The 14,325-nt window shown below is 55.4% G+C and overlaps 1 protein-coding gene across 2 annotated transcripts in view; it reads left to right on the forward strand.

Moving 5' to 3' along the window:
• The window catches only part of ACAN (aggrecan), a 61,362-nt gene that overhangs the window by 24,959 nt on the left and 22,078 nt on the right, over positions 1–14,325 (forward strand). For both annotated transcript variants that reach the window (XM_080651836.1, XM_080651835.1), the window contains exons 2-10: positions 161–237; positions 3,456–3,839; positions 5,316–5,490; positions 6,756–6,883; positions 7,477–7,770; positions 9,401–9,796; positions 10,606–10,780; positions 11,443–11,570; positions 13,735–14,028. In XM_080651836.1, the coding sequence (XP_080507962.1) occupies positions 168–237; positions 3,456–3,839; positions 5,316–5,490; positions 6,756–6,883; positions 7,477–7,770; positions 9,401–9,796; positions 10,606–10,780; positions 11,443–11,570; positions 13,735–14,028 (2,044 nt within the window). In that variant the 5' untranslated portion in view covers positions 161–167. The remainder of the gene's footprint in view (positions 1–160; positions 238–3,455; positions 3,840–5,315; positions 5,491–6,755; positions 6,884–7,476; positions 7,771–9,400; positions 9,797–10,605; positions 10,781–11,442; positions 11,571–13,734; positions 14,029–14,325) is intronic.

Raw genomic sequence — 14,325 nt, forward strand, 5'->3', positions numbered from 1 at the left:
AGGGCGGGGCAGGTGCCAATGCAGGTCCATGCAAGGGGGTGACCAGCAGACCGCCTCGGGCACATGTGAAGTTCATCATCGCGTGTCCTATGTCACGGGACCCTCCTCGGCCTCACTGTGTCTGAACCCCCAAATAACACTCCCGCCTCCCCTCTTCCAGGTGAACTATGACCACTTTACTCCTCGTGTTTGTGACTCTGAGGGTCATCGCCGCCACCATCTCCATAGAAGTCTCAGGTGAGGATATTCCCATGCCGGTCCCATTCATCCAGCAGGGCCGGAGCCTGGGCTCTGGGTCCTGAACCTGGTGCAGCCGGTCCCAGGGATAGAGCCGCCCGTGTCCTGGCCTTTTCCCGGCCCGTCCCCTTTTCTGTGGAAATTGATCCTAACCGCAGTGACAGAGCACCTGTATGTGAGAGCACACGCATGCGTCCAGGTGCCCTCTGGGATGGACAGCTGCGGGGGGCGGGGGGTGGCGTCCAGGCAGGGGCCCACCTTCCCAGAACCCCCTCCAGGGGTCTCACCTAGAACTGTTTGCACACGGAGCTTGGGATCGGGGCCAGACATAGATGAGCCCAAAGAGAAAAGGCTGCCAGGGAAGGATGGGCTGGAGCAGCAGAGAAAACTGCCCGAGAAACAGAGAGAAGCCCCAGGCGATCACATAGGCCTTGGTCCTTCTTGGTAAACCACCCCCGCCTGGTCTCTTTTTTTTTTTTTAATCACGAGGCCATTTAATAATGAAAAGAAAATTTACAAACTAAAGGTAGACGTGTGAGCATGGAGGTAAGCCATCTCCGTATCCCGCCTGGTCTCTTGCGTGTGGCAGGCGCCCGGCCGGTTTCTGATCGCCCAGCCCTGAGCCAAGTCAGCAAAGTGTCCACTGACCCCGGAACCAGCTCGCCCCAAAGTGAGACGGATCCCGCCAGAGAGGCCACTGCTCTGGACCATGCACTTCATTGTGTATCTATTTTGTTGTTGTTGTGGATCCTCGCCGGAGGGTATTTTCTCATGGATCTTTTAGGGAGAGTGGAAGAGAGAGGGAAAGACAGACAGAAACATCGATATGAGAGAAACACATCGATTGGTTGCCTCCTGCACGAGCCCCAACCAGGGCCCGGGCCGGGGAGGAGCCTGCCACCGAGGTACGTGCCCTTGACCGGAATTGAACCCGGGACCCTTCGGTCTGCAGGCCAGCGCTCTATCCACTGAGCCACACCAGCTTGGGCCTGGGCCATGCACTTTAGAGCTCCTCCCCGCGACCCCTTCCCGTGACCCTCCTTCAGCCCCAGTGCTCCCTAAAGAATGAGGAGTCTGACGGGCCATTGACTCATGGCCATCCAGATCGATGTTCCCCTTTGGATCACGCCCTCGGTACCAGGATGCCCAGAATTCCCTGCCCAAGTGGACCCAAGCCACTTCCGGGACCACTCGGGCCTCTCCTCTCTAGGGGATCACGCCCCTGGTGTGAGCCACCCCAAGCCTGGCGGGAGAGGTTAAGGGGTGCCTGATATATGGGGTGTAGATAGAGCTGGGGTGTGAGGCTGCGGAGAACACAACCCCCTCACAGTGCAAAGCAGTGGTGGGAAAAGAAGGGGCCCCAATACCGATGCCACACGCTAAGGAGGAATCCGAGATTTCTGTAATGGAATCCGGCTTTTCCTTGTGAAAGGTGTCCTTGTCCCATAGGAAGCTAGAACGTGTTCTACTGAGCAATCTGTCAGCTTGATTTATAACTCTTCCAGGGGTCCTCAGACTCTTTAAACAGGGGGCCAGTTCCCTGTCCCTCAGACCGTTGGAGGGCCGGACTATAGTTTAAAAAAAAAAACTATGAACAAATTCCTATGCGCACTGCGGGCCCGGGATGCGTCGGCTGCTAAGCAGGACAGGCAGCGGCACCCAGCGGGCCGGATCAATGTCCTCGGCGGGCCGCATGTGGCCCGCGGGCCGTAGTTTGAGGACCCCTGAGTCTTAGACCTAGGGTCTCCACATGTCCTCTTGCTCTGAGACCCACAGATACGCAGCCCCTGGCTGGAACCCGCAGGGGGTTGCCCACACAGGCCCACACCCGTTCCCTGGGGGCGGTGGAGAGCTTTAAAAAGGGCAGAGCTGGGTACCACGCTCCTTCTCAGCCTTTCCCCTCGCAAACCACGCTGTGTTGGGGAGCATTCAAAGGGAGATTTGTGCCTGGTGGTCACTACCCAGGACACCCAAAGGTTAGGGCTGGACCCCAAACATTCCTGGCTCCCCCGTCCTTGCCCTGGTATGTACCTATCACCCACAAGTATCTGAAGCATTTTGATGTTCAACCTGTAGCCTGTCCTGGGGAAAAGGTCCCCCGGAGCTAGGATTCACCGTGAAAGGCGCCGTTTTTCCGAAAGCTGTTTTCAATCCTGTTCCAGGATGAGCTTTACTTCTAACAGGGTTTGGTGAACCACAGCAGCTTCCCGAGGAATTCTCTCTATGATTTTTTTAAAGTATGTTTTTCTTGATTTTGGACAGAGAGAGAGAGAGAATCAGCTGCCCCCCGCACGCCCCCTACTGGGGATGGAGCCCGAAACGCAGGCACGTACCCTGGCTGGGAATCAAATGGGCAATTTCTTGGTGCATGGAATGACACTCAACCGTCTGAGCCACAAGGTCCAGGGCTCTGATTTTTTATGGAGTCCGATCATAGCTCACCCCTACCCCCGCCTGCCTCTTTGCAGACCTCAGTGTCTGATCTCTGATGCTTCCCCAACCACAGAAGAGAATGACTTGTCGGCCGGCAAAGCCGGGATAAAGCCCAAAGCAGACCTCATCCTGGGAGGCACAACTCTGAAGTTTTGTGGATTTTTTTTTTCTTCCCCATAACGATGTTTCTACCCCCAACTAACTTTTCCCCAAGTCTTTGAGTCAAGCTGTCACTCCAGGAAGTTGGTTCCTGTTTATCCGGTGGCTTGGCATCCCCTACGGCACCTTAGTTTGAGAAACAGAGTGGTGTTTTTTTTTTTTTAATATACTTTTAGTGATTTCAGAGAGGAAGGGAGAGGGAGCGAGATAGAAACATCAATGATGAGAGAGAATCCTTGATCGGCTGCCTCCTGCACGCCCCACACTGGGGATCAAGCCCGCAACCCGGGCATGTGCTCTTGACCGGAATCGAACCCGGGGCCCTTCAGTCCACAGGCCGATGCTCTATCCACTGAGCCAAACCGGCCGGGCCGGAGAGGTGGTCTTGACCCTGAAGTCCCCCCTTGCCCTCCTCGGCAAACTCTTTTCTGGCTCCGTAGTTCCTGTCCTGAGGTACAGACACCAGGGGTCTTGAGGAATACTGCTCTGGGAAGGGTGTTGCAAGGATTTCTGGGAATTCCACGTGGCACAGGTGTGTCCCCAACGCGGACACACAGGCTCACTGGGTTCTGCCAGGGAGGCTGGGTGGTCCTGTCTGGGCACTAACCCCTCTGTCTCCCCCACAGTCCCTGACAACTCGCTGAGTGTCAGCATCCCCGAGCCATCCCCACTGCGGGTCCTCCTGGGGACCTCCCTCACCATCCCCTGCTACTTCATCGACCCCATGCACCCCGTGACCACCGCCCCCGCCACCAGCCCCCTCACCCCGAGAATCAAATGGAGCCGCATCTCCAAGGAGAAGGAGATGGTCCTGCTGGTGGCCACGGACGGGCAGGTGCGGGTCAACAGTGCCTACCAGGACAAGGTCTCGCTGCCCAACTACCCGGCCATTCCCAGCGACGCCACCTTGGAAATTCAGAACCTGCGCTCCAACGACTCCGGGATCTACCGCTGTGAGGTGATGCATGGCATCGAGGACAGCGAGGCCACCGTGGAGGTCGTGGTGAAAGGTGAGAGTCCTCCCCTCTGGTCCCCTCCCCCCCCCACCTCAGGGACCCTGGTTCACCTGCAAAGAGAACCAAATACTGTCCTCCCCACATGGACCCAGACAGGCCAATCCCGGCTCCTCCCCACACCCGTTTGCACCTCAGTCAGCTGGACTTTGAGGGGAGTCCCTACTTCCTGGCTACAGTCGCCTGGAAACGGCCGTTGGTGCTTTGCCACGATCCTGTGATTCCATGGGCCGTGGGCTCATACCCATTGTACAGACAGGCTAACTGAGGTTGAGAGACTTGCCTCATGTCTCCCTGGACGTGAGCCAGAGCAGACTCCTGGATCTTCATCCAGCCATCTTTTCCCTCCCCCACTTCCCCATCCAGACCCCCACTCTCAGTCCCAGAAGCCAGAGAAAAGGATGACGACGCCCCGGTGCCCTGTCTCTCCGTGGCCCAGGGAATATGGTCATGTCCTTGGTTGGCTTTGATTGGCACCAGGTTTTTCCTGTGGGGAGGCCCTGTCAAAGACAGTCCACTCCTGGGGGGTATCACACACAGGGGTCCCACCAGGAATCCACTGGGCTGAGGGTACCTGGGCCCTAGGAGTCCCTTTCCCCGAAGCAAATGTGGGGCAGGGGGGATATAAGGAGACAGCTTTTAGTTTCATGTAAAGAACTTTCTAGATGACTTCACTAGTTAGCTTAAGCAGTGTATGTGTCCATAAAATGTAAGTAATCTTAACCCCATTGTGCTGTGCCTTTTAGATGTTCCCCTTTCTATAAAGTCTTCAATTTTTTGCATATGTATTATCTATCTACACTAATAAAAGATGCAAATTGACTGTACCGTCATGATGCCCACCAGCCAATCAGGAGTGTGTATGCAAATTAACCCAACATAGATGGCGGGTTAATTTGCATATGCAGGCCCCAGCCACTCCAGGCCTCTGGGTAGCGTGGGAAGGTGGAAAGGCGGCTCCGGGCTGGAGCAAAAAGGCGTCTCCGACTAGATCGAAGGCGGTGCCGGCTGCCAGGGCAAGGAAGGCCCATTCTTGCACGAATCTTCGTGCATCGAGCCTCTAGTATGATATAATGCTATGGAAATATATGTATATTATACATGTTTTTCAAGGGGTATCTGATAGCTCTGTATTTTGTTATGGGAGTTGAAAGAAAAAAAAACTATTTTCCCACAGAAATGAAAGTTAAATTTAAAAAATACCTTTAATAAATAAAATAAAATGTAAAACAAAGAACTTTCTGATGATCAGAATTATCGTAGGTATTCATAAGTGCAAGGTAGTGAGTTCCCCATGACAGGAGGAGTCCCAGCAGAGGCAGAAAGACCACATGTGGAAAGGGGAGTCACGCATCAGCTAGAGGCTGGACCCGCTAACTGTGAGGCCTCTTGGACCACGGCCGTCATTCCGTGAGGGCTTCGGTTCGGGGAAGCTGTGCCTGACCTGCTCTCCGGCCCCCATCTGTCTCGCAGGCATCGTGTTCCACTACAGAGCCATCTCCACACGCTACACCCTGGACTTCGACAGGGCCCAGCGGGCCTGCCTGCAGAACAGCGCCATCATCGCCACGCCCGAGCAGCTGCAGGCCGCCTACGAGGACGGCTTCCACCAATGCGACGCCGGCTGGCTGGCCGACCAGACTGTCAGGTGAACCCCCAGCCGAGTGGGGTGGACAATGGGCTGGAACAGTGACCAGCCCCGAGCTGGCGCCAGTGCAACACCATGGCCATCCGAGGGTGGGGTGCCTTGGCCAGGTCTACAGCAAGCAGCCGAGGATCAATCCCAGGTCTTCGTTATTGTGTCCTGCATAGAGGGAGTGGCTGCGAGCCGCTTTGCCCTATAAGAGTATTCTCTCCAAGCAAATGACATGCGCATCATCGTCCCTCCAGAACTTAAACTACACCGAGTGGCCAGATTATTATGGTCTCTGAACGCATAATAATCTGGCCACTCAGTGTATATCCTATAGAATAAAAGGCTAATATGCAAATTGTCCCCTCGACCAAGAGTTCGACAAGCAGGCAGGCCGGCCAACTGCCCATGTCCCCTCCCTCTGGCCAGGCTGGCCGGACCCCACCCATGCACGAATTCATGCACCGGGCCTCTAATATATATATATATATACTGAGTGGCCAGATTATTATGCATTCAGAGATCATCATCATCTGGCCACTCAGTGTATTTGGCCCGGCCGGTGTGGCTCAGTGTGGAGCACTGACCCATGAACCAAGAGGTCACCGGCTCGATTGCTGGTCAGGACACATGCCCAGGTTGCTGGCTTGATCCCCAGGAGGGGGCGTGCAGGAGGCAACCAGTCGATATTTCTATCCCCCTCCCTTCCTCTCTCTCTAAAATCAATCAAAATATTTTTTTGCCCTAGCTGCTTTGGTTCAGTGGCTAGAGCATCAGCCTGCGGACTGAAGGGTCCTGGGTGATTCCAGTCAGGGCACGTGCCCGGGTTACAGGCTCGATCCCCAGTGTGGGACATGCAGGAGGCAGCCAATCCATGATTCTTTCTCATCATTGATGTTTCTATCTCTCCCTCTCCCTTCCTCTCTGAAATCAATAAAAATATATTTTTTAAATAATAAAATTAAACGGAATAAAAACTTTTTTTAATTTAAAATATTTGCTCTCTGGCCTCTTACAGGAAAGGTTTGCAGGCCCCTGGTAGAACGTGTTTGGTGTCCATAAATATTCAGTAACGGGGATGAATTTAATCACCAATCGCTATGAAAATACGTAGTTCAGCAAAGCGGACACAAAACCTATAAAAACAAATAGTCCACACATCCAGGCGGACACGGGCAAACACATCAATGAGTCACCACTCCCTCCCTCACGGGCGGAGCCTGCAAGGGCCCAGTCCCCTCTGTCCCCTAGTGAAACACCCCACCTTGGGTTCCTGGCAGGTACCCCATCCACATTCCTCGGGAAGGCTGCTACGGGGACAAGGACGAGTTTCCCGGCGTGAGAACCTATGGCATCCGCGACACCAATGAGACCTATGACGTGTACTGCTTCGCGGAGGAGATGGAGGGTGAGGCCACCTGCCCCCTTCCCAGGGGCCCCCTTCCTGTCCCTTTCACCCTGCTGACACTCAGGATCTCACCCAGGGCACCACCCACTTGACCCCCTCTGCCATGGGGGATAGAGGAAGGGGGAGGGAAGAATGGGGACTCCAGCCCTCGGTGACCCCAGGCTCCTGCCACCACCGAGCCAAAGAGTGGTTGTCGCTGATCCCTCACCTAGGACTTCGCCTCCCAGCCACGCTCCTTGCTGCTCTGACCAGCCACCACTGTCCCAAGTTAGAATGCACTGGAGCCCAGCCAACATGGCCCAGTGGTTGAGCATCGACCTATGAACCAGGAGGTCACGGTTCGATTCCCGGTCAGGGCACATGCCTGGGTTGCAGGCTCGATCCCCAGTGTGGGGCGTGCAGGAGGCAACCGATCCATGATTCTCTCATCACTGATGTTTCTATCTCTCTCTGCCTCTCCCTTCCTCTCTGAATCAATAAAAAATGTGTGGTTTTTTTTTAAAGCATGCTCTGGAGGCACCATGCGGACCTCCCTGGGGCCACGGGCCGGGGGCGGGAGGGCGGTCCTCACCCTGCCGCCGTGTCCTTCACAGGCGAGGTCTTCTATTCGACGTCTCCAGAGAAGTTCACCTTCCAGGAGGCTGCCAACGAGTGCCGACGGCTGGGCGCCCGGCTGGCCACCACGGGCCAGCTGTACCTGGCCTGGCAGGGCGGCATGGACATGTGCAGCGCCGGCTGGCTGGCCGACCGCAGCGTGCGCTACCCCATCTCCAAGGCCCGGCCCAACTGCGGGGGCAACCTCCTGGGCGTGAGGACCGTGTACCTGCATGCCAACCAGACAGGCTACCCCGACCCCTCATCCCGCTACGACGCCATCTGCTACACAGGTGCGGCGGGGGCTGGTGGCCGGGAAGGGGGGTCAGGGCCCAGAGGAAGAGATCTGGGAATGGGGGGTTGGTTTTTACCCCTTCAAGGGGTCGTTGGGCATCTGAACCTCATGTTTTAGCGGCACCCATTTCCACAGGTTCCCAGGACAGCTAAGGTACAGTGGCTCGAGGCTGCGGGATATCCGGCCTGTCTCATGAGCCCGGGACGAGTTAAAAACATGAGTTTTAGATTCCGCGTTTCCCCAGGTTTGAATCTCAGCTCTGCCACCTGCTACTGTTCAATCGTGGGAAAGCCAAGGCCTTGAGCCTCAGTTTCCTCATCCGTCTAATGGGGAGATGGTGGCCCCACATGGAAGGTGGTGGGGCCTGACATTGAGACCATGTGCCCACAGGGGGGCACTGTTATCTGCCTTTGCAATGGGTTCACTTAAAAGGAGGGCCAAAGTGTTACTGAAAAGAGTGGGGGGATCCAGGATCACCCCAATAAATTCAATAAAAAGGGGAAAAATAAATGGATCATGTCAAAAAAAAAGAGTGGGGGAGAGTTTTGGCAAGGACTGTATTTTGAAAATTTAGACAAAAAAATTTTTATCTTATATTGTACATAATCTAGGTAATAATTACTATTAAATGCTAATTCTTGGAGGGACAAAAAAAATGAATGATACAGAGTTGCCTCAGTTTTATGGCAACAGTGACATAGCTCACTTCATGTTGCCCTCCACAGCCCAATCTTCCATGCAAAGCATTATTTTTGCAAAAGTGATTAGGGTTTCCCCCAAAGCCTCTCTGGACCTTTCCATATCCTAACCACCCTTTTCAAAGTCACCGCACCCTCATGGATGGTCTCTTCATGAATGATTAACTGGCTCATTTCTGCCAGAAGCAGTAGTTCTCTCGTGTTTTATCCGTTTCACGAGCTCCTGCATCTTCCACAAGATTTCCCAGTTTCCCTTTACAGCGTTTTACATTGTCCCCATTGGCTGGTCCATAAGATGCTCAGCCAATAAGTGAGCAGGCGGCTGGCATTGACCCGGAAGAGATACTGGAGCTGTGAGATGATTGGTTAATATCTTGTGCTAAGACAGCTTTGCATTCTTTTGCAATCTGGAAACTGTGTGGTCTCCTATACTATATAATAAAAGCATAATATGCTAAGTGTCTAACCATTCGGTCAACCGCTCGACCAGTTGCTATGATGTGCACTGACCACCAGGGGGCAGATGCTCCGACTGGTAGATTAGCTTGTTGCTGGGGTCTGGCCATTCGGGACTGGGTGAGAGGGCCAGACACACCCTGGAGCCCTCCTGAGGTCCCTCCCCGGCTGGCAGCCAACCTCCCACATCCCTCCCCGGCCGACTGGCCCCCATCGGCCCCGATCGGGACTGGGCGAGACGGCCCCAATCGCCAGCCAGGCTGAGGGACCCTACCCGTGCACAAATTCGTGCACTGGGCCTCTAGTCATGAGTAGTCACATAGACAGGGACCCCAGAATGGGCTCAGCCAGGTGCCATGCACACAGTGGGTGCTTTCCCTCCCTAGCGGAGAAGGAGGTGGTGCCAACGCTCACCTCCCACCTCTCTCAGCCCCAGGATGAGCGGCTAACGCTTGCCTCTGTCCTGTGCCCCAGGTGAAGACTTTATAGATATCCCAGAGAACTTCTTCGGGGTGGGTGGCGAAGAGGACATCACCGTGCAGACGGTGACCTGGCCCGACGTGGAGCTGCCCTTGCCCCGGAACATCACGGAGGGCGAAGCCCGGGGCAACGTGATCCTCACGGTGAAGCCCATCTTCGGCGGCTCCCCCACGGCCCTGGAGCCCGAGGAGCCCCTCACCTTGGCCCCCGACATAGAGGCCACCGCCTTCCCTGAGGCTGAGAACGGGACTGGAGAGGCCTCCAGGCCCTGGGCCTTTCCCGGGGCGTCCACGCCTGGCCTGGGCCCCTTCACCAGCGAGGATCTGGTCGTGCAGGTGACGGCAGCCCCAGGTGAAGCCCAGGTCCCCGGGCAGCCACGATTGCCAGGGGGTAAGTGCCCACTCCTCAAGGGGCGGGAGGGGGGCCGGGTGGAAAGAACTTGGCCTGGGGGTGTCGACCTTCAATGGGACCTGGGACACGCCTCTCTTCTTTGATTCAGTCCTTCTTATTTGTCAGATAAAGAAATAGGCCAGCCCTAGCCGGTTTGGCTCAGTGGATAGAGCATCGGCCTGCGGACTGAAGGGTCCCGGGTTCGATTCCGGTCAAGGGCATGTACCTTGGTTGCGGGCTCATCCCCAGTGGGAGGTGTGCAGGAGGCAGCTGATGGATGTTTCTCTCTCATTGATGTTTCTAGCTCTCTATCCCTCTCCCTTCCTCTCTGTAAAATATCAATAAAATATATTTTTTAAAAAAAAAGAAAAGAAATAGGCCAGCCCTAGCCCGATTGGCTCAGTGGGTAGAGCATCAGCCTGTGGACTGAAGGGTCCCGGGTTCAATTCCAGTCAAGGGCACATGCCCGGGTTGTGGGCTCAATCCCCAGGAGGGGGCGTGCAGGAGGCAGCCGATCAATGATTTTCTCTCATCATTGATGCTTCTCTCTCGCTCTCCTTTCCTCTCTGAAATCAATAAAAATATTTTTTTAAATAAAAATAAAATAGAATTTGAATTTCACTGTCCACATGGCCTGGGGATAGGATCGGAAGGAGGGGGTGAAGGGAGGCCATTCCTCAAGAAGCCAGGGCTCCCTCCACACCCACAAAGCCTTGAGAACCGGGGACCGTGGGCACCGGCGTTGTGGCACCCGGCCTATGCCCTGAGCCTGCTCTGTCTCTCCTTCTCTCCCTGTCCTCCCCACCCAGGGGTCGTGTTCCACTACCGCCCCGGCTCTGCCCGCTACTCACTGACCTTCGAGGAGGCACGGCAGGCCTGCCTGCGCACCGGGGCGGTCATTGCCTCGCCCGAGCAGCTCCAGGCCGCCTACGAAGCAGGCTACGAGCAGTGTGACGCCGGCTGGCTGCAGGACCAGACCGTGAGGTGAAGGCCTGGCCGGGCTCCCCTCCCAGCCCCTACCCAACCTGGAGAGGTCAGGCTAGGGGGGCCAGAGCCTGGCCCTCCACCCAGGGCAGAGAGAGCACCTGCTACACGGCAGGTTAAGTAACGAGTCAGGGACTCCTGCCTGCTCCCTTAATTGCTCCCCCCAGAATCGAAGCATATTCAGAGAGGGTGGCATTAAGACCTAGGTCAGCAGCAGCCTGGGGACTGAAGGGTCCTGGGTTCGATTCTGGTCAAGGGCACATGCCCGGGTTGCGGGCTCGATCCCCAGTAGGGGGCGTGCAGGAGGCAGCCCATCAGTGATTCACTCTCATCATTGATGTTTCCATGTCTCTCTCCCTTTCCCTTCCTCTCTGAAATCAGTAAAAATATGTATTTTTTTAAGTCCTAGGTCATTTCCCCCATCCTCAAGCCCCCCAGTCCCTTCCAGCTTGACCCAATGCTATTCCATGCAGTGGGCTCCCTTCTGAAGCCGGGAATCCCCCAGAGGTCCCCAAACCTTGCGCCTAGTATAAGGGGCTTCTTTATGGTTTGAATCCCTCCAAAAACCAAAGACCCTCCCTGCCCGAGTCCCCAGCCAGCCTCACCCAGCATCCCCCAACCCGGATCAGGCCCTCATCTGCCCCTCCCACCCTCCTTTGCAGATACCCCATTGTGAGCCCAAGGACCCCGTGCGTGGGCGACAAGGACAGCAGCCCGGGGGTCCGGACCTACGGTGTGCGCCCACCGTCAGAAACCTATGATGTGTACTGCTACGTGGACAAGCTCGAAGGTACAGGCCTCATTCTCCCATTTTGGGCCTCAGATGGGCAGGGGGCTGTTGGGGAGACACCAAAAAGGAGGGTGAAATCCATCACCCGCCCACCCCCACATTTGTCTGTGGATAAATAAGTCCATTTTTTTAAATATCTACCTACCATCTGCCTCCTGGAGAGCCCCAATGCCCATGAACAAATCAAAGGCTCTGAGAAGTCCTGCAGTGTTAAGAAGGAAAAAAAAAAGCCCTAGCAGGTTTGGCTCAGTGAATAGAGCATCAGCCTGCGTGGACTGAAGGGTCCCGGGTTCGATTCCAGTCAAGGGCACATGCCCAGATTGTGGACTCATCCCCAGTAGGGGGCGTGTAAGAGGCAGCCGATCAATGATTCTCTCTCATCATTGATGTTTCTATCTCTCTCTCCCCCTTCCTCTCCGAAATCAATAAAAACATATTCAAAAACAAAACAAAACTCCTTAACTCTGCTTAAACAAACATTGCCCAAGCTTATTTAACTACCGATCCTTTACTTCTGTTTTCTCTCATTTATTTTAATTTCAATTAAAATCACCCAATTGCTGTTCCACTGAACCCAGTTTTGAAAATGCTGGTGTTCTGGAAAGACTTCAGCATTGCCACTCACTGGTCCCAGGATCTGAGGAAATTTTTTAACCTTTCTAGGCCTAAGTTTCCTCATCTGTGAAACAGGGCTGACTTATGCTTGTATCGGAGGCTCTCTGGAGTATTAAATGAGACACGTTATGAAAAGTGGCATAGTAGGTATTTAGTAAAAGTGAACATCCGTCCCTCACATCAGACACGGCCCCCAGGAACAGCTGTGGGTACTGGGGTCCAACCCCCAGCAGTGGTTACAGGAGCCGACTGCCATGCTCCATGAGTTCGTGGGGCAGAGTGCATACAGATCCCAGGTGTTCACAGAGCTCACTGACAAGTCCACAGCGGAGTGTGAGGGTGCCCCAGAGACTCCTCTCTGAGCGGGGAAAGGCAGTACCTGACTGGAGAAGTTAAAAAGGAGCCAATGCCCTAGCCAGTTTGGCTCAGTGGATAGAGCATCGACCCGTGGACTGAAGGGTCCTAGGTTCAATTCCGGTCAAGGGCATGTACGTTGGTTGCAGGCTCAATCCCTGGCCCCCATGCAGGAGGCAACCAATCGATGTGTCTCTCTCACATCAATGTTTCTCTCTGTGTGTCTCTCTCCCTCCCTTCCACTCTCTCTAAAAGTCAGTGGGGGAACATATCCTCGGGTGAGGATTAACAAAAAATCTATATATATATAAAAGCCTAAGCAACCCTTAAGACGGAACAACCAGTCGACCAGTCGCTATGACATGCACTGACCACCAGGAGGCAGACGCTCAACACAGGAGCACTCCCACAGCCAACCTCCCACGACTGGCCAACCTCCCATGGTCCCTCCACCCTGCCGGCAGGCCCCAATCAGCCCGCCGCCCACCTGCCACAGTGGCAGCATGGCAGTGAGGGAAGGAAGAGGGGAGGAGGCGGGGAACTGTGTGGTGGCAAGGTGCCTACGTTGGTGTCAGCCATCTGTTCCTTCCGTGCTGGGCCTGGCGACGGTCAGCCAGGTCTAGGGACCCCACCTGTGCACGAATTCATGCACCAGACCTCTAGTATATATATAAAAGCCTGAGCGACAGCCGGTAGCTGTGACGCACACTGACCACCAGGGGGCAGACACTCAACGCAGGAGCTTCCAAGCAACAGCAACTTGCAGAGTGCCCTCTCGCACTCCGGGATGTCGGACTGCCAGTTTCGGCCCGATCCCCGCAGTCCAGGCCGCGGGACCCCACCAGTGCACGAATTCTCTAGTAAATAAATAAGCTAGGAAGGAGGCCAGCAGGGAATGTAAGTGACCAACCCTTCCCAGTTTGGCTGCAACGTTGCCGGTTTCAGCCCTGAAAGTCCCAACTCCTAGGACAGACACCCCAGTGGTCACCCTATTTCCCAGTGTCCCGGGAGATCTAAGGGGGGAGTGGTCAAAAATTTGGACGGGACAGGGTGTTTAACTGGTGCCTGCCATGGCAGGTGTTCCACCCCTGCTGGGGGGCGGGAGTGGGCAGAGGGAGCCCTGTCCGTGGGTGAGCAGGGGCCGCCCTGGCTGTGGGCGTGAAGGGTCACCCCTGTCGCCTGCCTCTGCCCCCAGGGGAGGTGTTCTTCGTCACACGCCCGGAGCAGTTCACCTTCCAGGAAGCCCTGGAGTTCTGTGAATCCCAAAACGCCACGCTGGCCTCCACTGGCCAGCTCTACGCCGCCTGGAGCCTCGGCCTGGACAAGTGCTACGCCGGCTGGCTTGCCGACAGCAGCCTCCGCTACCCAATCGTCACCCCTCGGCCGGCCTGTGGCGGGGACAAGCCAGGCGTGAGGACCGTCTACCTCTACCCCAACCAGACAGGCCTCCTGGACCCCCTGTCCCGGCACCACGCCTTCTGCTTCCGAGGTAGGTGTCCTCACCTCTCCTCCAGCCCCCACTTCTGCCTGAGGGGTGACTCCCTGGGGCTGAGCCCTCCTGGCCCCTGTCCACTCTCCCTGTCCATCAAAACAAGAAAGAAAACATCAGTCTGTCTGGGGGAGGGGCAGCTCTGGAGCTAGCATGACTTTAGGGTTTGACCCCCCAGGCAGATGCATTCTTCTAAGGCAAGCATGTCAAACTCACAGGCTACCACGGGCCCAATAAACAAGGTGTAAGTGTATGTGGCTGCAAAATAACAAAAGCTTTCATTTTCATAGAAACGTA

Source organism: Plecotus auritus (genome assembly GCF_963455305.1).
Source record: "Plecotus auritus genome assembly, chromosome: 15".
NCBI classification, from domain to species: domain Eukaryota; kingdom Metazoa; phylum Chordata; class Mammalia; order Chiroptera; family Vespertilionidae; genus Plecotus; species Plecotus auritus.